Source organism: Dermacentor silvarum, chromosome 7 (genome assembly GCF_013339745.2).
Source record: "Dermacentor silvarum isolate Dsil-2018 chromosome 7, BIME_Dsil_1.4, whole genome shotgun sequence".
In the NCBI taxonomy this organism is placed as follows: domain Eukaryota; kingdom Metazoa; phylum Arthropoda; class Arachnida; order Ixodida; family Ixodidae; genus Dermacentor; species Dermacentor silvarum.
This window is the reverse complement of record NC_051160.1, coordinates 64,920,113-64,945,958: the sequence shown is the minus strand read 5'-3', so window position 1 is coordinate 64,945,958 and position 25,846 is coordinate 64,920,113. Positions and strand designations below refer to the sequence as shown.

Genomic DNA, 25,846 nt, shown 5'->3' with positions numbered 1-25,846 from the left:
AAAAAAGTCGTGGAAAAGTTTGATACGATCGGATCCGCTACAGCCATAGGTAGCGATACAAGGCAGATAGAGAAGCTTTGGAGATAAAAAAAAAAGGATTAGGGGAGACGTATACAAAACTGCTAGAACGGAAAGCTTGTATAGCGTGCCTGATTAACTCAAGCAGGTTAAGTGACTATTTGTCATCGCCCCGTTTCACAGGGGGGTGCCAATAAATCATCATCATCATGGTTTAGAGACCGGCGGAGCAAGGAAACTGAAATCATGCAGTGAACCTAACTTTACTCTATTTTAGCAGTGACAGCTTATTGTATAGAAGTATTGGAAGACTGATACACCACCAACGTTTGAAGGACGAAAAAGTAGGAGTTGCTCATGTCTCATCATCATCATTATCATCATGGAATCACAGCAGCAATGCCTTATCAATATTGCGGGCTCGTCATGTACAGCAGCGATCCATTAAACGAATGGTTTTTACCGAAGGTCGCAACGTAGCGCAAATTTTGTGGAAGGGGCGGAATTCTCGTTTGCCGTGTAATAACACGAAGCTGCCAGAAAAGCTGATATGCGTTCCTCTGAAGTAAGGGTTCACATTTCAAGAGGAACTTGTCCTGCTTGGTGTGGGGATTGAACCCGGTACCATACCTTTTCCCTAGAAGCCGCTCAACCAACTGACCTAACCAAAAAAAGCTAGCCGACGGTTAAAAAAGAGCTGATAAGTTACCATTGAAATCGCGGGAAAAGTTTAAAAAAAGTTATGCAGATCTAACGCACGCGTTGGAATCTGTGTGAAGCGAATATTTAGTCAATCGGGGTGTAATAAATTGTGTACAACTATCAATTCTGATTGCGATTACACTATCTAGCTCTGAAGCTCCTCCAACATCCTGACTAAAAAAGTCCCGCAGCTGTAATCTCATGCAAATTATATATTTATGCACTACAGCGCTTATAAACTATGCCGAAATGGAAACGCCAAATCAGGCGGGTGTACACTGGGAGCGATGTGACGCAGTGATATGACGAGGACGAAGGCGATGCATATCGAGGGAAGAATGGTGAAGCTAGATGTATGCACAGACTAGTACGGCGAATGTCTACTTACACGTGAGGATTGTGTGCCTCTTGTGTCACAGTGACACGTGGCTAATGGTCAAATCAAGGAAAATGAAGTGAATCAGTTTACTATAATGCGCAATTTTATTCAGAAGTTCGTGGGCTTTATAGATACCCCTGAGAGGATATTATATGTTCAGGATTTTTATAAGATATATATATATATACATATGAATATATATCATATCATATCCTAAGAAGCCAAGAAACACTGACATCATGGAAAACATAAGGGGAATTACTTGTACTTACTAATTCAAACAAATCATAAATTAATGGTAATGAAAGTGAATGAAAAAACAACTTGCCGCAGGTGGGGAAGGATCCCACGTTTTCGCTATAAAGTTAATATAACCAACTCTAGAGAGAAAGCTATCCGTAGCGCCCATGTATTTAAATCAGGGACCGCAAGGGCGCGGCCATGTTGCTACCCTATGCAAGTGCGCAGGCGCAGACGACAACATGCGATTCAGACGAGGCGGGCAATCAACGCGATCCCGAGCCTCCGTCAGTATGGTAGTGCCATCATGTTAAGGCACCTGCAATCGCAGCCTTTTCGGCACCGTAAATTTTACATCAAAATTTTATAATTAGCCATCCGATCTTTCTGAAAACACAGGGAATAAACTTCAAACCTTGTCCGTCCCTACGTGATACGTGTAAGTACTTGCCTTTGCATAATATTTTGAACATTTTTAGTGCTAGGAAAAAGAGTCGTGGCAACATGGCGGCGCCTTCGCGGTTCCTCGCTTTTTTCCTCCAACTTTTCCTCTAGAGTTAGTATGCTAACTCAATGGTTTTCGCATTACGAGTGCGATGCTCTTACCAATTGAGCTACCGCGGCGCCGTTTTCCCATCTACTTTCTGGGCTATTTAAGTTTTACAACTAGAAACTAACCCTGGGAGTGTTAGCCAGCGCCACCACTCACAAACCTTGTCGGTGGATGTGGAACATCCTTTCTGCCGCAGGCGTCACGACTAGGCGTCACGAGTAGGCGATGCAAAACAGAGGTGCGCTTACGGGTCACTACTTTATTGGTCAACATACAGCGTTTATATAATGCCGCTCGTTGCTATTGGCTATTCGTGGCACGTATAGCCTTCGTGTACATATACAAACATGCCCACCGGGATACCAACCGACCCAATGGCAGACAGCAGCAGCAGCTTCACCAAACCAGGGATCGAGGGTAGGAAAAGGAAGTTTAGTTGTAATATGGAAATGAATTCTTAGAAAATCCGGAAGGTCAATGAAGTTTCGAGAAGTCGAAAAAATTGCCTGCTTGTGCTACACGGTAAATCATGCCACACGGGCTACATTTTCAGCTTATTAGCTTCGAAGAATGACATTATTGCCGCATCTTTGATGTTGGGCACCGCATGCCACGCGCGTTTTTTTTTTTTTTTTTTTTTTTTTTTTTTTTTTTTTAATTCGGACACGACAATCGGCTCTACATGCCGGGGTGGCTCAGTCAGCTAAGGCGTTGCGCTGCTGAGCACGAGATCGCGGGATCGAATCCCGGCCGTGGCGGCCCCATTTCGATGGAGGTGAAATGCAAAAACGCCCGTGTGCTTGCATTGTAGTGCAAGTTAAAGAACCCCAGGCGGTCAAAATTAATCCGGAGCCCTCCACTACGGCGTGCCTCATAATCAGAACTGGTTTTGGCACGTAAAACCCCAGAAAGAAGAAGGAGAATGCCTTGCTATGCTGGAGTTATGTTAGAAGTCTGACACAAAAATACGAAAGCTAATGGTCATTTTTTAAATATTTTAAGGTGGTGGGGTGTTGGGGCTGATAGAATCATGGTCAGCTCCGTCGTGCACGTCGATGGTAAAGGAGAATTAGGTAAGGTTTCACTTTAGAATCAGTACACGTATTTTGAGACTGCCATCCGAACTGATATCAGGCCTCAGAGGGCTGTTAGCGTCACTTCGTTCATTTGTAGCAGAATGAGTAAACGTGGGGTTATTTAAAACGAGCCTCAAGGGTTGCGCCTGCATTCGGCTGTTATGTTCACTGCTCTCTCAGGGCCGCTACCTGGCGTCAGCTGAGCGGATGCGAGTGGCCAAGGCCTTCCTGGGATCCCCGCACTTCCTGCTCACCATCTGCGCTTGCATCTTCCACTTGGCAGAGCTGGAAGTATGCCTCATCATCTGCAGAAGGGTCCTAACCGGTAAGACCATTGAAATCGGAGGTTTGACGAAAACGCGTGTGACCGGGGATGATCGTTTGGCCGCATGCCAGGAGTGGCAGCTCGAGACATGGTAACAGGCTTACCACAGTTTAGTAATAACGGACACCGGCCACAAAAATAAGAATTCGAAATAAACAAGAGACCTTTCGGCTCCTATAGGGGAGACTTGTTCACAACTTTGTAAACATTTTTTTAGAAGCGCAATAAATTGTGCTGGTAGGTCTGCATTCATTTTCCTTGTGCTTGTAGTGAAAGACACCAATGTGGATGAAATGAACACTCTTTGTAAAGAGGACACGAAATGACAAAGGGGAGCGCAAACTACCAACTGGTTCATTATCAGATCAAGCACAGTTTTAGAAGCACACAACGGTGCATAGCGACCGCGTGAACTGTGGCTATAAGAGACCCTGTCAGATCGCGTCCTCACTTTCCTGCTCCCTATTTTCTATCAGTGTGTTGTTTTTGTGTATGCGTCTCTTGCGTAAGTAATTTCAGCATTAGTAAACATGACTGATGGCGTGCGTGAAGGCTGCGTGGTTAATCCGCACCTCCACCAATTGTCACGGGATTTATTAACCCGTAAACGTCAAGGAACGACGAGAAAACGTCAGGCGAGCGTCAAGAAGTGGCGGGGTCAAGTAGACAAAATCCAGGCAAGCGCAAGCTCGGGCTGGGTAGCTACCACCAACTTGCTTGCTGGCTTGCTTGCTTGCTTGCTTGACTGCTTCGTCGTCTTCTCGTCTTCTTCATTACAAAAGTTCATTTCAGCCCCAAGTAGTCAAGACAAGCACAGATATCCAACAAACGTTGAGATTTAAAAGCTACTACTGGAATATCGTGCAAAAGGTAGGGAAACATGAGGGGAGCAGAACATGGGTTGATAAACGTATTAGAGTATATCTGTCAGCGCATGAAGAAAATTTAGGCGGCTCAAATTTTCCTTTGTAGAAAATTCACGCCAACCGGAAACATATCCACTGCATACACCCAGTGGCATCTACCCATTCGCACTAGTGGACCAAACCCAGAGGCCCCAGGGACACAGACCCACTGCATACACCCAGTGGCATGTACGCAGTCCACCCAGAGGCGCAAACCCAGAGGTCCCAGGGACAGATGCCTCGTGGCACATGCTCAGTGGCCCCAGTGCACACACCCAATGCACATACGCAATGCAGATACCTAGTCGCCCCTGTGGCACGATATTAGGCTGCACAATCGCCGGGATCCTCCCATGAAAATGGCGGGATAGGCTCAGCCGCCAAAAATGTGGCGGGACTCAGAGAAGAATGCTTCGCATTAAAAATAGGAAGTTTCGCCTGAAAGCGAAGCATTAAAAGTGATAGTTATGCGCTTGCGCTTCCCCCACGGCGTTCTGAATGGCATCTTCGGGTAGGTCGCTGTGACCCTCTGAATCCAAGCGGTGCGATTCCGCAGGCACTCTACACCAAATAAGAGAGAGGGCGAGTGATTGTTGAGAAAAGGAGGCCCCATTTTATGCAACCCTTCGCGGAGCACTGCTCAATGCCTTGAGGAAAGTGAGAGGGATATAAAGATGAAAGAATATGGAGAAGGTCATCCCGCACACAGGACCCAAGGAGGACAGTGGCAGGCAGGCCGAGCATTTACAAGATTATGAATATGCATGCGATTCAGGCCTAATGAACGATTAAAAATTATTCGCAGATGTATGTCAATCTGCACAACTGATACAGCAAAGGCAGCGAAGCTGTATATGCGACTGACAAACTCTTCGGAAGTACTAAGCATCTGATTGATGGCGTTTCTTATGATTATTCATCAACAACGCCGCTTGCGCGACCTCATCAAAATCCTGGTCATACGGCCGCTTCGATGCTTCTACGCAGGCGACGTTGAGGGACAGTGCCATCGGCTTTCACCGCCGCAGGCTTATGAACTGTTCCACCATGGTGAAACAACGCCACTATCATGTAGGCATGTTTCACCCTTCCAGAAACCCCAGTAACCTCCCAACTTTTAGCAACGACTATTGTCCAGTTTGTATTGGTATATTTGTGAAAGCAATGCTTTATGTTTTCTTTTTTTTTGGAGAGGAACCGGTGGCTTGCAGAAACTTTTTTTTTTTGGGGGGGGGGGGGGGGGAGTGGCGGACACATTTGCCTCTGGCATAGTAAAGTACTTTCGGTACTACATATGTGTCACATCTGGCCCCGGCAAGCCTTGACGTTCCGGCTGACCGTCCTACGTGCTTGACGTAATCTCTGTTGATATGAAAGACGAGGCTTTGCACCGAGGCTTCTCGCAACACTGCGGCGGTCATTATCAGAGCTTTCCGCGGCTCTTAAAATACTTTAATCCACCGAACACGCCGAACTTGCGTCTACGGCAACCCGGCAGGTTTGGTAGCCGCTGTCCAAGTTCGTTCGCCACTGCGCAAAACTAGCTTTTTTTTTTTGTCTTTTCGGTTACTTCGTTTAAAAGCTACACAAACTGCCACCGTTCTAACATGGTTGCGTTTTTTTTTTTTTCGTCTACTTCCAGGTTTTCCTTTCCCCATAGTTCCCATCTTGGTGGTCCTCTACAGCGCGTGCCACGTAGCCTTGGACGTGGCCGAGTGGGAAGCATCGGCCATAGCCAAGCAAAAACAAGCATCGTCGTGAATTACTTAACCGAGCCGCATTACAAAACAGCTTCAAAGTGCATCAAGCGCATGATATTCCTTTTGTGTGTGAATATTTTAGTAGTAGCAGAAGTATTAGTAAAAAATATTTTACACCTAAGCGGTAGATTGGAGTTCCCCAACGGTGCTTGTGTGGCGGCAGCGGCAACTTCTTTCTGTGAATTGAATATGGCGATTCTACAGGAGGGCATTGTGCTCAGTGACACAGGCGCTTTGTACAGAGTAGAGCCGGTACCGTATTGCCGGCGTAGTATATAGGAAGATGGCTTAAGCATAGCGGACGCTATAGCAGCACTAAACTAGGAGCTATGAAGCGTTCGGAAACACTCACCTATAGTGAAATAATTCCAAAGAATATAGACAACGGCTTTTGCGAAGTCTTGGGTACATATCGGGTACTGGCGAGCCAGACACCAAGGGCTTCTAAAAAGTGTCAGAGCTATCTCATACTTCATTGTCCATGATTCAGGAGTTGCTCTCATATTCACACATATGCGAATGTTTGTTTGTGCATGTGTGTGTGTGGTGTTTTTCTTTAATAAAACATTTTTGAGAGTAAATCTATGCTTGTTTCAGCTATTTTTCAAGATAGTCGTTCACGCAACTTCTTCGTGAGGCTATAGTTTGCAGCAGGCTAACCCTTTGTTCCTTTCTGCACCCAAATTCATGTGGTGACACTGCCGTCTGCTTTGAATTCACAACTCTGATGCGGTTCACGAAGGGAGCGTAAGCGTTCGGCTGCGACAAAAGCTGCACTGTTCGCGAAACGAATTCAAGACGACAGTATACCTGCATTGAACAATCACATGCTAGCATTGCATGAGAAACTTTTGCGGTATAACAATTTCCATACGCTTTTTTTGGCAGCATCCTAACATAAAGAACCCATGAACCACGGGGATGGCATCTTTGGCGCGCATTCGCCTCTGCCATGATTGTAGCAACGGCTACACCCGATAAAGACGAGATGTATCATTGTCACCACAGCTACGTAAACGCAAGAAGCATAAAAGGTCGCTGGAAACATTCCTTACGACGCGTCAGCGGCACAGAATCCATAATCATTTAACCTTTAAATGGTCGTGAAGTCCTCAATTGTGAAAAAGCGCATTTTCCCGTTTTTTACAGCGACAATTACAATGCAATGCATTACAACACAATTCTTAGTCATTTCGATACACGCGTATTTCTACGGACCAATAAACCAATGATGACGAAGAGACTAGTTGTGTAAAAAAGACGGCAACGATTTGAAGCTAGCGCGCACTGTTGCCTCCTGCCCAAGATCCGCGTATCCGCTTGTAAATTTACTGGTATACAGTCTCTCGTCTGCGTCTTTCCGTGTAACATTTTTAGCGGCGAAGGTCCCTGTCTTCGTGACCGAGCTTCGCAGCGGACGTTACCTCGAGCCTTCAAACACGGCTTCTTATTGGTGAATACACCTCGCCCACGCCGGCTCCCGAGACAACAGAGCGAGACAACAATCTCTCCCGAGACAACACAGCGCTTGGAATGGCGCAAAGCAATTTTAATGTCGCCAATGACGTTGCTGAACTATCTCATGACGTTAATGTGCACCTGGCGTAAAGCATGCAGCAATACAACTGCGACTCCCGCTACAGCAGCACTCACAGCCAACTGCCGACCGTTTCTGCACAAACATTTACATTCCGCTGGCTGCTATAAAATACGATAGATACGCTCTTTGATATTATTGCCATCGTCATGAGGCAAGTGCTTCGTTCTTGAACACTTGGAGTAAAGAGGAAGCTTTAGCTCCGGAGCTCCGGTCTAAATACATGGTAACGGAGACATCGTTTTCCTCAGCAACCACTGCATCGAATTTGATTGTGTTTACTGCATTTAAAAGAAAAAGTGACGAGCTAGACACTCCAATGAACGAATGTTTTATTGACGCCGCCCGAATATTTTAACATTTCTTTTTAAATCGGGCAATTTCAAAAACCTCAACAATGAAATTCGCAACTCTGTAACTCTGCAATGATAAACCATACCACAATTCTGTAAGTTGCACCTTACATCTAAAACGGACAAAATTGATATTTCATTCACCGCGTTGAAATATACGAATAAATTGTGAGTAGGCCTTTTGAAAAACCGTGTTAAATATTGCAATGATTTCCCGTAAGCTGTAAATAAGTACATGAAATTTGTCCGCACTAGATGTTCTAATTAACTGATTCAGTTTACAGAACTGCAGTATCTGTTATTGGCGCAGAGTTGTGAATGCGTAAGCTTCGCGCTTAATTTCTCCCAAAACTTACCAAATTTCGGGACCGTTTACTAACCTAAGAGGCCTTAAATCCAATTTCTGTTTCATACAGTCACTATAATTTAACTTTCTCTCTCACTTGCAACCAACTTATTCCAACCTACAGCGATTTCCTAAGTAAGGCATTTCTCGTTTTTACATGTATTTCAATAGGTTCTATTGGAGTTGGCCACGAGGTGAAGCTTCCTCTTAAATAAAGCCACTAGAAAGTAGCAAGGGAACCGAGCAAAGTTTTTTTCTTCAGCAGCTTGCTTGTTTTGCCAAACAGGTCATTCGATCTTAAAGACCCGAGTTGGTGAACCCTGTATTAAACATTTCTCCACTCCACTCTCCACTGACACTCCACCTGGAATCGGGAAAGTTGATGACAGCGCCTTTCCTCGACAAAAGCGGTCACAGCGCTGCATCGACACTCCACAACAGTCCTAGAGAGGCGTAGTGCATTTTCCAGTCATGAAGCGGTGCTGTTCCGATACACCTCCTGCTTCTTCGACAAGCGAAGTGCAACAGTGGTCCATCGTAAACTGAAGCGACTGCGCTCCACCGTCGTCGCTTTGTCTTTCTCTCGAGCGCTCATTCGCAGCTGCGCTGCTCTCTATCCCTCCTTCCCAGCTTCGACTGTCTTGCATAGAACGCCCACGCTTTTCTAGGCTTTCCCATCTCTTCTCTACCACGTGACCGCCCTCCCACACTTACGCACATACACGTTTTCCACATTGGCACTCCTAATGCTCACGCATTAAAGAATTACGCTATAAACGGGAAGTCAGTATCTTTAAGAAAAACAAGGAGGGCACGATGAACGTGGTCTTGTCGACAGAAACGCTTACTGCGGTACAGGCATTCGTCGAGAGTCGTACACCGCATGCCAAGAAGGCGACAGCCCCTCAGTAGCTACGTGCGCTGTGCAAAGAATAAAAAACAAAAACAAAAACAAAAAAAGAACAGGACACTTAATTATCAAGTTTGATTGAGGTATTCAGCAGGATTCAGACCTTTAAAACTGGCAGCAAAATCACTTGAAAGATTTCTGAGCAATTGCACGCATTAAACTTATTCATGGAGTAGAACATGGGCGTTGCTTCGTGACTGAGAGCGGAAAACCAGGCGACTATTTTACTAATCACTAAAGTAACGGTTACCCGCAAGACATCATCACAATTCATGTCGTATTATCGAGCACATCGCGCATACTCTTAGTAGCGCACTCCATAGTTCTCCCTTGCAAAGAACATTAAGTGACCTCTCTGTACTCTGCATGTGACATTTGTAGTCAGAGCCAGTTCTTTTTTGTTGTATTTCTTTTATTCCACTTGTCTCTGACCTATCTGACGCGATGACGTATTCGAGTAATCTGTTCGGCCTCGTGTCTGCTACGTTGGCTTGGTATGGTGTTGTGCGAAGCGCCTTGGAAAAGGATAACGGTTAGCCTGGTAGTTCAACCGAAAAACAGAAAGACATGTTATAATTACGACGACTGAAAAGTGTTGGTTGGTTCCGACTGATTTGAAGATGGATGACAAGACGGATGCCTCCCATAAGCGGATAACTGAAATTCGCAGGTAGGAAATTCCAAGATATACAGTAAAACAGATATGGTTCTGTTTTCTGTGTGACAACCTTTTACATTTGTATGTGTGTGGGCTTATACGTGATGCTTTCTTTTTTTTTAGATCACACAGATTTTTTGAAAATCGCCTGTGGCATATAAGAAATTTCTAGCATGATTACTCGAAGAGGTGGACATTCCTTGCAGGATAAATAGAAAAGTAGAGTCGACTGATTAACAAAAGATCACTAATTTACTTTTACAAATAATTACATGATGGTACATATTGCAATTTACTAATTGAAGGCGGTGAGTTTGGCAAGACGAACCCCCTTTAGAACTAGAATTCAAGATGACACCGGTTTCGAAACATCAATCGTCGAAGTTGGCGACAAAATACATTGGAGCCCTAGAACAACAATGCATTTTCGCCGCAATTTTGAAGGCACAGATCTCAAAACCGGTGCCATCCTCGGTGTTCACTTTGAGTGGATATGCCTTGCAAACTCGGCGGCTAAAACTCGCAAATATCAATATGTGCACTAACGTAAACAAATGAAAAGTTAGTGACTGAATTTTTGTTAATAAGATGGTTATGAATTTCCAATTCTCGTGCGAGTAATGTCTGCCGCTGCGAGAAATCCAGCTCAAGGACTTCAAGTGCGCTATCCGCCACAGGTGATGTTTAAAGACTATGTATGTTTAAAAATTGCCCGCATATCTGCTCGCTTCGCTGCAAATGACGTCGAAAGACGATAGTCTTCTGCCGCCCCTGATACGTAACACCCTCTTTTCTCCGCCTCCCTCCCCTCACACTCTTCCCCTCCCCTCTCACTCCTCCCATAATGGATGCAATGAATGTTTCGCTGAGTCAAATTCCAATTTCCCGCGTTTGCCCCGCTCTCGCGCCATCTGTTGGGACCTTTCATTACCATTGGCTTAAAGCCAGCTACAGAGCCGCGGCTTCAGTCGGCTTGTTTTAACGCGTAGAGTCTCTTCGACACCATTTCTAACATGTTGATTTTTTTTCATTTACTGACGTAAAAACCAGTTCAATCTGTATACTCTTTCTTTATTCTTTATTCAGAGATTACCCCGCATTGCCCGAAGGCGCTACAGCAACGGGGGTTGCAGCATTGACATAAACAACTCGTGTGACTCAATTAAATGAACGCTGCGGATCACGGTTACGTACATATAGTTTGCCTCAAATAGGCCTGATGTTTACTTTGCGCTGTATAATGTTGACGTGTATGACCCCGTGCCACCAGTGCTAGTAGCTTGGTTGGTCTTGGCCGGGCGGTTGAATCAAGTGGCAGACAGACAGACAGACAGACAGACAGACAGACAGACAGACAGACAGACAGACAGGTAGACAAACAAAGTTTTTCGCGTTTAGGTAGCCCAAGAAAGACTATCGTCTTTTAAAAAAATTTGCCGCGTATCTGCGTGCTTCGCTGCAAATGTCGTCGAAAGACGATAGTCTTCTGCCGGCCGTACTACATGAGTGCTGGTCTGATCCACGGCCACCCGTGTTGCTGTTCTCGTACCATTTCCATCCTGGCATGAAGGTTTGTTTGAACAGATTTCATTTTACCGCATTATTTCATCAAGCGGCCATTTATGTTTTGCCCTGCTTCAGACAGCGCTTCCTTTATGTTGAATCGGCCGCATCTGGCTGGCATTGATAAAATTGAGTAGGCGCTGCGTGAGACATGGGCGCCATCTGGCAATACATCGGGAAACATGAGCTTGTGCAGAGGGTTTCCTTCCTCCATGGCAGAGGGCGCTCGTCGGCGCGCAGTCGGGGAACGTCGTTCGTCGGCGCGCATAGCATGGCATTTTCAGCGCAGCTTAAGAAACTAGGGTCTTTAGAGTTACGTATCTATGTATTTTCTATTAAAGGAACACACCTCCTAATACTTACCTAGTGATGTTGCGCCTCAGATATGCCTAATATTTACTTTGTGATGGATAACGTTCACAAGTATGAACAGCCGTACCAGTTTAAGTAGTGTGGGCGGTAAGCAAGTGGTCCAACTTTGGCCGGGTGGCTGAATCGGGTGACAGACAGACAAACAGACAGACAGACCAAATTTTCAGCGTTTAAGTTCCCCAAGAAAGACTATCGTCTTTAAAAAAAATCACAGCATATCTACGGGGTGAATGATGATGAGTGGGCGAAGCTCCGGAGGGAATCATCGGATCTTCCGCTTAAGGGGACGCTAGCACAAACGCGTTAGAAACGTGCAGTACTCTCTAGTAAGGGGGAGCGGCCACAGCGTCTTACGCAGCCATTTACACATGCCGGAACGTGCACCGCGTTTGCCGACGCCATCACATGACTGCTGAGAGAGTATACCCCCCGTATTCATAAACGCTCCTCGACTTGAACTTGACTTGCCACCGCCTTGGGCAGCGCGTTCGAAACGCGTTGAAGGTAAGGCGGAGAGGCCACAGCGTCTTACACCAGCTTCTTACACGGGCCGTAACGCGCTAGCACAAACGCGTTAGAAACGCGCTAGAAACGCGGCCTTTCGTTAATGTTGGGTATTTATTGCCATCGTGATGCGCGTGTCTATGTGCGCTTCGTGGAGTAGTGGGCTAACGCCGCGCGCTCGGAAGCGAGGGGTCCCTGGTTCGATTCCGCGCTACGGACATAACTTCAGAATTTTTTTTCTCATTTTTCTCAGACTGGTTACACACTACTACTACGACGACGGGGACGGAACGGGTGCAGCTATAAGGAGCTTCGCTCCTAAAAATACGAAGCATTGCGTGCTGTTTAGGGAAATAACGTTTGCATGTAGGCTCCCAAGTGGTGTTGTTGTGGAGACGCCCTCTCGTGTATGGGAGTGCCAGCGCAGCACATGTTTATTATCCTGTTAGTGTACGGGCGCAGTGATGTGCTTCTAGGCAGGTTATGTATTTGTGTCTATTCTTGTAATTCGTACGGTGCGCACGTTCGTGCTTGTGTTGGTGTGCGTGCGCACGCTTCTGTGCATGTTTTTCCTGCCTCTATTTACACGTGTGTCTGTGCCACTGCGTGTGTTTGTGACTGCTTGTGGGTTTGGGTGTGCGCGTAAGCGTGTGCATTTTCGACACGCGCTAAGTTGCGTTCAGGCGATGCAACAATAACTTTAAAGAAACACACAATTTCTCATTTTCGAGGTGGAGTTGGACTCCTGGAAAGGTGTACCACTGGGTGCTTTCTTTCGCTGTCGCCGCGTATACCCTCTGGCGGTTCGCGACTACCGAAGAGAGTAAGTGAATCACTTTGAGATTTTTTTAAGCCTTTTCGTCACTTAGGCCTTTGATAAGCCGTGCACCAGCATCGCGCGCTAACTTGAGAGGCAGTATTTTCTACTACTTGCTGAGGGTTTGGCAAGGCTAGATCGGTCGCTTGGTTTGTCACCTCAATGGCGCAACGGGAGGGGGGGGGGGGGGGGGAGGGATCTCAATGTTTACATTATCACAGTGTAAGCGCAGGGGGAACACCTGCATTGTTACCTCATAGTGTGACTGAACTTTTTTTTTTCAATTTGCGGATCCAACGCCGGTGTTTAATTGTATATGAAGAGAAGCATTAGTGAAGCGCTTTATCTATAGCTTTACAACTAAATGGAATGCTCTCGAACCTTTTTATTTTTCATACTACGAAACGTGAAATCTCAAGCGATGTTTATGTTTATACACAGTACGGGCCACAATTTTAATGTAATGCGATGTTTATACGCTGCAAGGTTGCCAAGCTATGACAATAGCCGTATGTAAACACGAAGTCAGGCGTATACGCACAGTGAGGAACTTATGCGCACCGATGTCACAAGGACGAAGGATGTGTATAACGTTCGACGAAGAAGGAATGGTGACAAAGTTGTGTGCGCAGTGAAGTCCGACACGTACCCAAATACAGTGCGCCTGACATAGGTGCACTGCGGTCGGGTTCTGCACGAATGAGTGTGCAAGTAGGTAATTTTCATGTCTAGCCAAGTAAAAAAAAAACTGACGAAAACCGTAAGAGAGCTCGGACGTAGTCTGATGTCCCCGCTCCTGCCTCGAACACAATATTCTCTCTTTTTTTTTCTTTTTTATTGCGTCAAACGTCTTTAAAATCGGTCAGATGGGTCCGCTTGCTCAAACCGCATCTAATGAAAACATTTTGTAGCATTATTGCTTATATCTTCAGTAACCTACAACCCGAAGGCCTTACTTTGGTATCGTTTTTTTTTTTTTTTAAGGACAGAAGCCATTACTGCATCTTCTATATGTCGCTTTCGCAGATGGCGCTGTTGTCGCGCCACGCATGACGCAATTTGAGCTAAATTTAGCGTCGCGCATGACGTTCGGAAAGGCGTATAGCTGGGCAGTACGTTTGTTATTCTGAGAGGGAGTGGTCGTGTTTGAGAGAGCTCACCATGCTATAGTAGGTACAGTTGGTCAAACTCTCAGACTGGTGCTAATCACACGTTATAAGGCCTACAAGTGTGACAATTTGTTTCGAACAATTGGCGCTTCCTCGGCTGTGGCTCCCCTGCGTTCGATACGTGCTGTCGAGAAATATCGTGAAGAAAGTCCGCAGCAAGACAGAGGGATGTCCAAACCCTTTGACAACGGCGGAGCTTGTCCGTGTACAGAAGAGCGCAAGCGCATGAGCCGCAAGCGTCTACGAGTGCGGTGGGATCGAGTCGCGATCGGGCGCCACCAGTAGGGGCGTCATTTCGGTACCTAGTTCCCAAATACCTTACGCAAAACAAAGATGTCCACTACGAATAGGGAGCGAGTGCGATTGCAAATTATACCGTAAGACCCCTACAAGCTGTAACATAAGTTAAGCATGTAACCTTTGTAATGCGTGAATTAATGGGACATGTTTATTTGGCTTACGTCATTTCCGTACTCTAGTGCCCATACACCGTCACTAGCAAGCACAAGACGTTTCACAGACCCCACTGTGGTGGCATCCCTGACACCCCCTACAACTTCTTTTTTTTTTCTCACTCTTTTTCTTCACACGTCTCGCGCTATTCTGCTTGTAGTCCGGAGCAGGATTTTTAGCAATGTCCAGCTAAATGAGATAAATGTGACATCACTGCAGGTGTCATTCGATCATCCTTTGATTTTGTGCAAATTTCAACTTGCCTCACACTAAAATGGTGCGGTCTACAAGGATAAATTCCCTGTTATTTCTGGCATGCCCATTTCATCTGCTCCTTAGATGCCTTTCTTTTGGACAATATGCCGGGATCCTTCAGAAGCAGCCCTTACGGTCTTAAGCAAAAACAGGTAACGTATAACTTCATTGCGATATTATTGTAGTAGTAGCAATTATATGGACACTTCAGGCGAATTTTCGCCGTCCAGGTCGTCGCGTGGGAGCCGCCGTGATGTTCATATAAAGTCCAAACACAATAAGATTCGATAAGACGCCGCTTTAGTGGCTGCAGACGAATTAATATTTAGACGTTGATGCTGCGAATTCGCTGTATTGTACGCTTCGTCATTATGGACTCTGTATCGGCCGCTGTGATCCCGCTTGCACGTAAGCGCCCGTTCTCGCGTAGTGCATTTTTCTATCCGCTAGGGTCGAAGGCAGCGAATCAGGGCCTCATCCGTACCTGGGCGCAGACCCCAGATTTTAAATGCGTAAGCATTTCTATGCCCGCCCAACGAGGAAACCCGTCCGTCCGTCAGTCAGGTAAGACGATCGCTTTCAAGATAGGGCACGCCGCAGCGAACAAATTTACCTTCGTGCTACCTCTCGCTTCAACGCGAGCTAAGCGGCGAGAACACACCACACACGAAGCTATCAGCCCTCGGCGCTCAGCCCTCGAAGCTATCAGCCCTCAGTGATCGCAACGTCAACAGCGCACTTATCGCCGCCACCCGAAGTAGTTTGCTTCCGCCATCAATACACCTCTCGCCGCCATCCGCAGTAGTTTGTGTCCCCGCATCGCTGTCTTTGATACTGGTCGGGTCAAGTTTCATAGCATTGATGATGACACCGGGCTGCGTGGATATGAGCAAGTGGCACAATGCTTACGCATACTTAGACAACTATCAGAGGAGTTATTGCGTGATTTTTTTCTCTCTCGCTCTCACACATGCGATGCGCACAAGCGCCGGCCAAAGGCGACGCAGCTATCGCGTGTCAGCGCCTTTGAGATTAGAGCTTCCTTTTCGTTTACTCCCGACCCAAAACGTCCCCAGAGAGAAATGTGAGGGCATTGGGCTGGGGAATCTCTGTTGTGCTTCAAAATGTGGCTTTGCGTAACTACCAAGGAGGACGACGAACATTGCATCGTGGGCCGCCTAAACCCCCGCCGAAACGGGATCATATTGGCGGATACAGAGTCTGTAATAACGAAGCGTCGGTGGTTGGCCCATGCCACTGAGGCGTACGTAACATCAGGTTTGGCACTTCGCAGTGTGGGTTCGGCTTTTTGTCAGTGCCACGGTCGTCGGCGACGCGAGGAGTAAGTTCGACATGGGCACGCTCTGCGTATGCGCCGGTCATGTAAGTGTAACATCAGTGTAACATGCAAATGATTATTTTACAATAAAATGAATTCGCAGTGACAACATGTCATTTTGCATTAGCCTGCGGCCGCTAATGCGGATTATGAATTCATGGCGACTTCTTTGTTCGCTACTAAAGCGCACATTTAGGCGTTCAAGAAAGAAATTGCTGCCGTGCTGTGAATTCATGACTTAGCAGACGCGCCGAACGATGCGCGTTCGGAGCGCAGCTTGCGCACAAGAACATCTATAGAGTTAAGCAAAACATTCGATTTCAGCATTCAGCGGCGCAAATAGGGAAAATAGATGGGTCGCCTTTATGCGGTGTGAGATGAAGTCTTATCAGTATTGTTCATGGAGTTTTCGTGTGTGCCTATGTTGTTTATTTCTTCTATTAGCCGACGCTTGTCCGTATGCAATTCACCACCATTACGGGATTAAGCACGCAGGGGGAACATTAAATACAGGTTGTATATATTATCATAATAAACAATCAGCCAGTCTCCCGGGTGGCGTACGCGCTCACTCGAAGACTTTTTTTCCAGTCTCGCGCTGACCTCCATGGCGAGGCAACCTGGTAAAGGCGGTCAATTAGCTCCAATTGGTGGACAGAAAAAGATACGTGATGAATATATAGTATATATTGGGACATTGTATTCACTTTTTACTAATTTAGGTAAGTCGTTAACTTTAACTCGTTAAAGTTTTACCTAAAGCTTTTGTGGCGAATTCATTTACCATTCTTATTCAAACACAAAGGAAAAGGTGCAAGACCTGAAGTCACAGATAGAGCTCACCATTACCGCTATACAAGGACATGAATTTAACCACAAGTGCAACCACAATTTCCTGAGTGCAATGCCAAGAACTTTTACAATTTGGCCCTCCGTTAAAAAGGTTTATTATTATGAGCACGTTACAGCACTGTTTACAACTCGAGTGGAGCATCATACTTCGCGAGGTTTTTGTAATAATGCGCGTGCGTTATGTGTCTGCGAGATTACACGTTTGTAACTAATGAAAATTAATTCTCGCCACCAACACTTCTTGCTCCGGCTGCTTAGGACGCTGCCAACTGGGAATGGCAGACCACGAAGTACGTCATGACGACCACGTGGAAGTGGTACATCTTGCATCCCGTGCTGGGCCGGGCAACAGCCCATGTCGCACCGTCGGTAAGCACTGCGCTCCACGTTGATACATTACGCAGGCGCATAGTCCGTGCACGTGAATCCTCTCGAACTTCGAAGATGCTTAACCGCAGAACTTGCATTCACGACCCCCCCCCCCCCCCCAAAAAAAAATGAATTTCCAGTCTTCCGCTATAGCATAGCGCTAACGTTACCAAGTGCTTTTCAAAGCGACAGTTCGATATGATCCACCTAAAGACGCCGTCCCAGTAAGCGGCAAGGTGTCCTGCGATTACTTCTAAGTAAGATGGCAACAGCTTTGAGAAAGCCAGACGAATTGTAATAAATTCTGGCATTATATGTGCCATAATTACGACCTGATTATGAGAACCGCCGTAGGCAAGGGTTGGGCATGGGGCGTGAGGTGTCCGGTTTCGCAACGAACTGCGGACGACCCACCAATACACTTCGGCTGCTCTCGCGTCGGTCACGCCTCCCGCCACTGCCGCAGCCGCTGGTCATTCCCATCCAACTGGAGCAACTGTCTTTGCGATGACAGCCCTCCATGCTTCAATCCCTGATATGAACCACATCACTATGACGTCATTGACATTGCCAAAATACAAGCGTTAATGAATTTACCTTGGCTTATGCATGAGTGCTTAACACATAAAATTAAACGCATCTTTCGATGCGTTCAAGCATATAAAAGTCAATGTGTAATCGGAATTCCCGTCCGTGATGTCTTAATAAAGTACCTTGGGAAATGCTGCCTTCAGAGATGCTGATTGCTTCAAGGTCAACAGTGGATGCAAGCGAGCTGTCCCGTTATGGCGCTGTGCCACTCGGTAACGGGCTGTAGAACACTGCTTACAATCAACGCGTCAGCGGCGTTCCTTTAACATCAAAGAGCGATAAATATATGATGTAATGTGGCAGCACACTTTGATACAAGGACGTAACGCTGTCAACAAACACAAGCGCTGTGCAATCGTGTTTGTTCACTGTGTTATGTCCTTGTATCGAAGTGCGCAGCCATACCACATCATAATTAACCAACTAGCCCACCAGTATGTCTTAAGATAAATATGTATTGGGCGTATGTTCCCATCGTGCACGTTACGGCAGTTGATACTCGTCTCGGTAATCCTGTAGCTATGGCGTTGGGCTTCCGAGCTCGAAATCGCGGGTTCGATTCCTCGGTAGGCGTTATTTGCGAAATGCTAAAACGTACGCGTAGTTAAATTTAGGTGCACGTTAGAGAACTCCGAGGGGTCCAAATTATTCCTGGTCAGGCAGGCACAGCCGGGGGATGATGGGTCCTCAACGAGAGGAGGGCGCCAACATGGACAAGGGAGAGTTTTCTGCAGTCCCGTACATTCCTGACGTTTCACATATCACTAAGGAACGTAGGCCAGCGAGGAGACGGGAATGTGGTCTCTTCGGCACTCAAGAAACTAGGTAGACTTTGCCTCTTTCATGCGCCTTCTTGCGTCCTTGCCTGTACGCGCTACAATAGTTTTCCCAAGTTAGCGTTATCAATTATCCATGCACAATTTCAATGAGCACATTAAGACCAAAGAGAATGATTCCCTTTTCTTAACATCGAAATTCCAAAAGTGAGATTACTTGCACTTCACCTGTAGCTTTCGCGTTTGAAGGTGGGGTCCGCAGGACAACCGCGTATCGTACGTATCCTGGAAGCGCCTATATAGAGTTCACAACGTGTGCACTAAACAATATTTCAGGTCCGAACTTGTTGTGCATTGAGATCCGCACTGTATGCCATTTAAGTCACAATACTTGCCTTCATGACATGCATATTGCATCGTTACCTTCGTTTAACTTGAGTGACATATGCACCGAAAAATCCCAGAGCGCCAAACCACCAACCAGCAGTCCCACACCCCTGGGTTCTCACCCTTTTCACCCCCTCATCATCAATCTTCTCGCAGATTGTGTCCCGTCTTCTACGCCGCCTATTCCTTCCTGTTCGTGATCTTCACTTTCGGCTGGGAGGTGGCTCTCCTGTTCCTGGGACAACACGCCGCGTTCTACGCCGTGGCTGCGTTGCGCAGCCCAGCACTTTGCTACCTTGGTCGCCGCTGTGATCCACTGCCAAAAGTTTTTGCTCCCTTACAATGCATTCGGCGTGAGTCAACAAACTAACCTTTATTCAGAGCTTGCGTGTCACTGTCGTTCTTATTTATTTATTTATTTATTTATTTATTTATTTATTTATTTATTTATTTATTTATTTATTTATTTATTTATTTATTTATTTATTTATTTATTTATTTATTTATTTATTTTGTAATGCAGTACAGCGAACACGCGTTGGCGTAGTGTAATAACTGCGACTAAATAGGAAGTTTCGCTGATGGGAGCTCGTTGTTCTAATATCGTAGCTAAAGACAAAAGATCAATAAAATCACAATATGGGTGAAAACTAATGGTAGTAAGTTCCTGCGTAATATTATATCCGTGGACAAAAGGGTCCTAGTTCGGCCAGTGCAGTAGTTCTTCTGCAAAATTTAGCAGGTCATTGCGGTGTTCAGCGGAAATAATGTTTATCCCGATGAATTCAATGCCTGATCGTAGCGGTAATTCTATGATCGGTTCTGGAAGCCGCGAGCTGTGGGTTTCAACTGATTTTAAAGGTTATACTGGAGTATTTTCTTATTGAAAGTTGGCAACCCTGCAAAGGATTGCCACTGGCGTTAAGTGATATTATCTTTGTCACGCGACCACGTAGTCTCTGGCAACTTACAGTGACTTGCGCGAACCTTGTTAACCGTGGATCAAGTTGTTAACGAGCAAAATGCTTCGTGCACAAAACTCCGAACCTATTTTAGTATTCGCAGAATGAAGCATCTTTTGCCACTGAGGAGCAGACTCCGCAATATGTACGCTTGCGATGTGTTCAGGGTCGTGTACAGTGCAATAGATGTATACCAAATGGAGGACAGTGTAAGCACCAAGATAAACAAAATTTCTCAGTTCCTTTTTTTTTCGCAGTCCTGATTGTAATGGCAAAGTGTGCAGCCCAGAAACACAGTTCTGTATGCTTTTTCAACCTCCAGTACATGTACCCCCGGTACGGCCTGATGCCCTACAGGGCAGCCTTTGTCACCTTCCACTGGAACATCCTGCGCGGCCTCAGCTTCAGCCTGGAGTTCGTTCGAGCCGAGCGCCAGAAGAATACCGGGGACTGTCAGCGCATATGGCCACCGTACTGGAAGACGCTGGGCTACCTGATCTACCTGCCCACGGTATACCTGGGACCACCACAGAGATACGACGACTACATAGCCCAGGTATGTCAAAGCTACACGTCACTCCAATTTCAGGTCCGCTTAGAGGACACAAAGTTCCACGAAGAAAAAGGACCTGGGACTATCTGGGACCTTGGCCCAGAAGCTCTCGCATACAAACGCCACCGATGGTTTACTTTTCTTGAAGACGACTAGGCTCCATCGCGACTATGTTAGTTCATCTACGAGTGTGGCTGCACTGACTCTTTTCCCTTCCTATCTTTATGTCCCACTTCCACTTATCCTTTTAGGGGCGAAGCTCCTTAGGGTGTGGGTCGTTCCCTCCTCTATAGTAGTAGTAGTAGTAGTAGTAGTAGTATGTAGCCACCTGTAGTTTTATGAAGTGTTCACTAGATGGCGTTCCGGTTCCGCTTCCACTTCCGGTTCCAGGTTCCACTTCCGGTTCCACTTCCGGTCCACTTCCGGTTCCGGTTCCACTTTGCGCGCGTTCGGTGCGAACGCGGGCAAAACGCCGACGGCGTCGACAACAGTTCTGCGCGTTGCTGGTGCTGCTGCATGTCCAAGTTTATACAGCTGATAAAACTACCTTGAGTCGACCCCATGGCTGCTTCGCATACTACTCAGGGTTCCCTACGGGAAGATGGTGTAATTTTCTCTCTCGTTCCCGACGCGCACACTCTTTATCTCTCGTCCGTAGCTGTGGTTTACCCGAATGATCCCCCGGTGCTTCGCCCACTCATCATCATTCACTTCGTGGATATGCTGTGATTTTTTTATCTCCCTCTCCGAGTGTAGGGTAGCAAACAAGATATGACCTTGATGTTCATCCCTGCATTCTCATTCAATGTATTTCTTTCTCTGTCTTTTGGTATAAAGAAAACAGACGACGAAGTCAGAGAAAACGTACATCAGAAAGCGTAATCAAACTAAAGGAATCAGTATTTCTATGTGTAATTATTGATGATGGCGAAAAATCCCATGGAGTGTTTATAAAGCATGCCAAGCCTCTCAACACGTCGACTTCATCTATAAGGATATTCTATTTCGTTACCAAGGCATGTGCCCATGGCTTAATGCTTGAAGATTTGACCTGTTGAGTTTGGGGTCCTCTGTTCGAATCCTGCCATCGGACAATTTCATTTATGTTTAATTATTAAAGACAGTCTTTCATAGCGACATTACCACCACATTTCCGTATCAGGTATATTTCAGACCTCTTTCATGAACCCACCCCGGAGATAGTGCAGTCTGAAAAGAACCGTTCCAGTAAAATTACCTCACTTTCACATTTGAGCTCTGACATCGTTTCGCAATTTTAATACTTAATAGTGTGAGAAAATATAACATAAATGTGTTATGTATGCAGCACATCATGCAGCAAGGTATCGCATATCGCATACATATACCTAAACACATGCAGAGCCTCAGGGGAACGCCGACGGCAAACATTTTCTTGTCCATATAATTGCAGTCGCAGTGGAATGGAGTGGAACACCACAAATCAAATATCCATTGTGAGTGTAGTAGTTGGGTTAACAATGATGTGTTCTTGTTATTCGGCAAACCTCTGGCTAATCCGATATGGTATCACAAGTACAACATTCGCACACATAGGGTGCAAGAAAATTGTGGAGCAACAACTTAACCTAACTCAGGTGTCATACAGTTGGGTACAGGTTTCTTTTTTCCTGCCTCTCTGGCAATGCTTTTAAAGCCAAAACGCGAGACTGTCAAAGTCGAGGGCCTCGTTATCCAATGTTCGCGAGAAATAAAGGCATCTCAGGGCTTGATTTTTGTAGTTTACAATTGCACATAGATAACATACATAGCAGGCTTAGCGAAGCACTTCTTTAATATTCTCGCTCATCGTATACGAGGGCCTCGATTTCTTAACCTTGACGCCACGAGGCAAAATACGAGGGTTTATTACCGACTTGCTAGCCCCTAAGTTCATTTACAAGCAAATCTATGTCTTTTCGACCTGTAAACATCCAGAGCCAGCCGATTATTTGAAGGAAGACAGCCAGGTTCTCAGAAGTTACTGTAAATTTTCTTTATTTGATAAAAAAAAGTTCATGTACATTTAGCATATGTTTAAATAGATCGGTGATAAATCATGGGGACCACTATCACACGCATGTTTCTCTCGTGCCAAACTTACTCTCTGAACTGGCCAGTGATGGCGCGTCTGTCACATGCCAGTTTCTCCCATTATTCCATCTTGACAGGTAGCGCGTTGGGGCTCGGTGTCAAACTGAACTGCCTTCTGGCGGAGTCCTCATTTTTCGTCAAACGGACACCTACCTAAGTGTGTCAGGTCCGCCTTTATGGCTGTCCTGTTAAAGGAAGAGGGGTGGCTCTCGCTTGCTAGAACAGCAAAATGAACATTCACACAGAAGACGCGTGTTTCGCGCTCGTGTGAGATCGCAGGATGGCAGCACATTTCACGGTACATTTGTGAGCTAAAACACAAAATTCCTTGGCACGACATTAGGGACGTCGAAGAGCTGAATTCGGAAGGAAAGGGGAGAGTGAGAAATGAAAAGCAGAGGCAAGAGAAACGAGCAAAATGTTGCGACATTGGCCGAATGTGCTTCTGATTTGCTGCCTTGCAATGGGCAAGATGGATTGCGGATGGGAAGATAGAAAGAGGTGAGAGAACAAACGTACTAAGAGCTCAGAAGTTGCAGCCGGCCGATTCGAACTGCCCAGCCCGCTTAAGACTTCGTTAAGTGTGTTTTAAATTGCACTTTGTTCTATTACCCGGTGTCCGCCAGCTGTCATTTTTCCTGCATGCGCAAAAAAAAGAAGATAAGCAAGGAGTCGTTGTCCACGTGACGTCGATAAGGATAAAACAAATTGATAATTAAATATAATCTAACTTTCCTTCTGAGCACCAAGAAGAAAGCAAGTGCGCCCCGACAAGTCAGTTATTCCCCATACCCCCGAGTGCGCGAACGTTCACTTAATGCAGCTCACACGGCTCCCCCCCACAAAGCGCGCCTATTTTGAAGCAACCGCCCGAACAATCTTGCGCGCAGGATGTGTAAAAAATAATCAGGTTGTTCTGAAGAAATATGCGCACGCATCTGCCCAGTTGGACAAGCCGAGACCCAGCTGCACGCCTCGGGTGATTGCTGTTGCAATCGCGGGGGTGCTTCGTTCAGGCGCCCACTTCTTCCTCATGGAACTCATGGGCCACTTCCTGTACAGGTAGGTGCACGAATTACCAGCGGAGTTTCACCCCTTGGAAATCCTAAAATCACATTGGTTTTAAGATTTCCAGGAGACAGTTCGGTCACTGACGTGAATAGCTCTAAGGTCCCACTTTGTAATCTTTCTTTTGATCTTAACGCGAAGCAATACTTTGCCTGAGTCTCACACTTTACCGGTAGTTGGCACCTGGCTCACTTCGTGAGGGCTCCAGAATGTGGTGGCAGTCAATGACAATTAAGAGGCAGTCACGTGTGCGAAACTTGCTTTCCTGCAACACCACCAAATGTTAAGGGATCCATAGCACGTAGGTGACGCGGACAAGGAAGAATTACAAGGACGGTTCCTCTTTTTCCGCCTCCCCTAAATGTTATGGTCCAAATAATTGCATCAAACCAATTAGCCCAAACGTCTACATCATCAGATAGTGGTGGCCTCCGTTCAACTCGCAGCATGAAGAAAAGAAAAGGATTAGGAGGAAGCATGACGTCAGAAAAGTATTCTCAGCAAGTCAGTTTCCAGTGACACCATCCTGCATTTCCTGCGGGGCCTGTCTGCGCTTTGACTCTTGGGAAATAGGCCTACTTATAGTAGCCGCCGGACCTTTCAAAGCGACGTTTTGCTTGTGGCAGCTCTTCACGTCACACGCTATATTCTCCGCCATATTTACTCACCGCGAACATGGTGGCTTGCGATTGCCGCTTGAATATAGCAAGTTGAGACTTGGCCAACGTCTCTTTTGGTCTCTAAATTCTGGTAATGAGGCCACATTCTTGTTCATACTGCTCCGAAATTCCGTTGTTATTCGGCAGCTGGCTACAGTACTCTTAAGAAGTCGCTAAGATAGTTTCCTGGTTTTCAAACCAAGTGCGCGCCAAGTCGGGGAGCGCGAAGTAGACATTCCAGATTCCGGTAGTCGGAAGCCTTAGTCATTGACTATCGCTACTCAATGGTAGTGGTTCTCGAAACATTCTCGAAATAGTTACTGTCAAAAAAATTTTACGTTCGGGTCACGTTGAAAATCCATGGAGCAGGCGCGTCGGTAGTCGATGTGGTCTAACTAGCCATAGTAGTGGTTGAAATCATTCTAAAATGGCCGTCCTAGTTGTCGCCGCCTGCATGGTAGGTCAGCTGGTTGTTCCAAGACATCGCAAGTGATGCTGTGAGCTAGCTGTTGGTCGCCGTGCATGTAACTGCAACCAGCACCTCCACCAGGAATGTCACGTAAAATTATAGGAACTGCTAAATAATCTAAAGCACGGCCCCAGTTTCTAGTCGACGCTTTTTTGAAAGCGTATCCTCGTCGTCGTTCACGCATAGTTCGCTACGTCGTACTCATCTTTCGATGAAGACCCCAACCCGGCCTTCAGTAGTGCCACAGGACATAAAATACTATGCTATTGCATGTGATAATATGTGTCTGTTCTTTCGTAAACGAGAATTGATCAGGCTGCTCCGCACCACTTCGCTCTTTTGCTTGCATTTGGCCATTTCTTTATTTTTTATCCTTTAGGGGGTTGATTTTAATCCTTCCCAATGACAGAGATTACTTTGCGGGTGTGCAAGGTGCGCGTGTTACTAAAATTTCGATTTTTTTGTCGTGATATTTCTCTGCTACGGAAATTATATATAGCAGCATATTTTCCAGTTAATAACAATTTTAACACTTCGCTATGACCCACCTACTATGCTTTCAACTGCGTGGCCATAATTGTAAGAAAAGCAGAAAACCTCTCTTCTTAGAAAAATCCTTTTTCTCTCAAACCCATACGCTTGACCATTTTATTTGCCTATGTCTATGCGTCTAGGCAGGGTCCCCAGGTGTTCCGAAAAAATGCGCCCAAGATGTTTGTTTCAGAAACCATATCGCCTGTTGTTTCTGTTTGAA

General features: G+C 46.1%; 3 protein-coding genes across 12 annotated transcripts in view; all 3 read left to right on the top strand.

Moving 5' to 3' along the window:
* The window catches only part of LOC119458142 (protein-cysteine N-palmitoyltransferase Rasp), an 83,505-nt gene extending 76,975 nt beyond the window's left edge, over positions 1 to 6,530 (top strand). For all 8 annotated transcript variants that reach the window (XM_049670783.1, XM_049670782.1, XM_049670781.1 and 5 more), the window contains 2 exons: positions 3,149 to 3,293; positions 5,841 to 6,530. In XM_049670783.1, coding sequence (XP_049526740.1) covers positions 3,149 to 3,293; positions 5,841 to 5,959 — 264 coding nt within the window. In that variant the 3' untranslated portion in view covers positions 5,960 to 6,530. The remainder of the gene's footprint in view (positions 1 to 3,148; positions 3,294 to 5,840) is intronic.
* A 3,100-nt stretch (positions 6,531 to 9,630) lies between these two features.
* The window catches only part of LOC119458140 (protein-cysteine N-palmitoyltransferase Rasp-like), a 183,122-nt gene continuing 166,906 nt past the window's right edge, over positions 9,631 to 25,846 (top strand). Inside the window, exons 1-4 of one of the 2 annotated variants that reach the window (XM_049670786.1) lie at positions 9,631 to 9,834; positions 12,993 to 13,084; positions 16,250 to 16,338; positions 17,405 to 17,515. In XM_049670786.1, the coding sequence (XP_049526743.1) occupies positions 9,785 to 9,834; positions 12,993 to 13,084; positions 16,250 to 16,338; positions 17,405 to 17,515 (342 nt within the window). In that variant the 5' untranslated portion in view covers positions 9,631 to 9,784. Of the gene's footprint in view, positions 9,835 to 12,992; positions 13,085 to 15,039; positions 15,108 to 16,249; positions 16,339 to 17,404; positions 17,516 to 25,846 lie in introns of both variants that reach the window. The other variant, XM_049670787.1, reaches the window with a different exon arrangement.
* The window catches only part of LOC119458141 (protein-cysteine N-palmitoyltransferase HHAT-like), a 107,403-nt gene continuing 100,990 nt past the window's right edge, over positions 19,434 to 25,846 (top strand). For both annotated transcript variants that reach the window (XM_049670793.1, XM_049670792.1), the window contains exons 1-3: positions 19,434 to 19,622; positions 20,554 to 20,787; positions 23,843 to 23,958. In XM_049670793.1, coding sequence (XP_049526750.1) covers positions 20,557 to 20,787; positions 23,843 to 23,958 — 347 coding nt within the window. In that variant the 5' untranslated portion in view covers positions 19,434 to 19,622; positions 20,554 to 20,556. The remainder of the gene's footprint in view (positions 19,623 to 20,553; positions 20,788 to 23,842; positions 23,959 to 25,846) is intronic.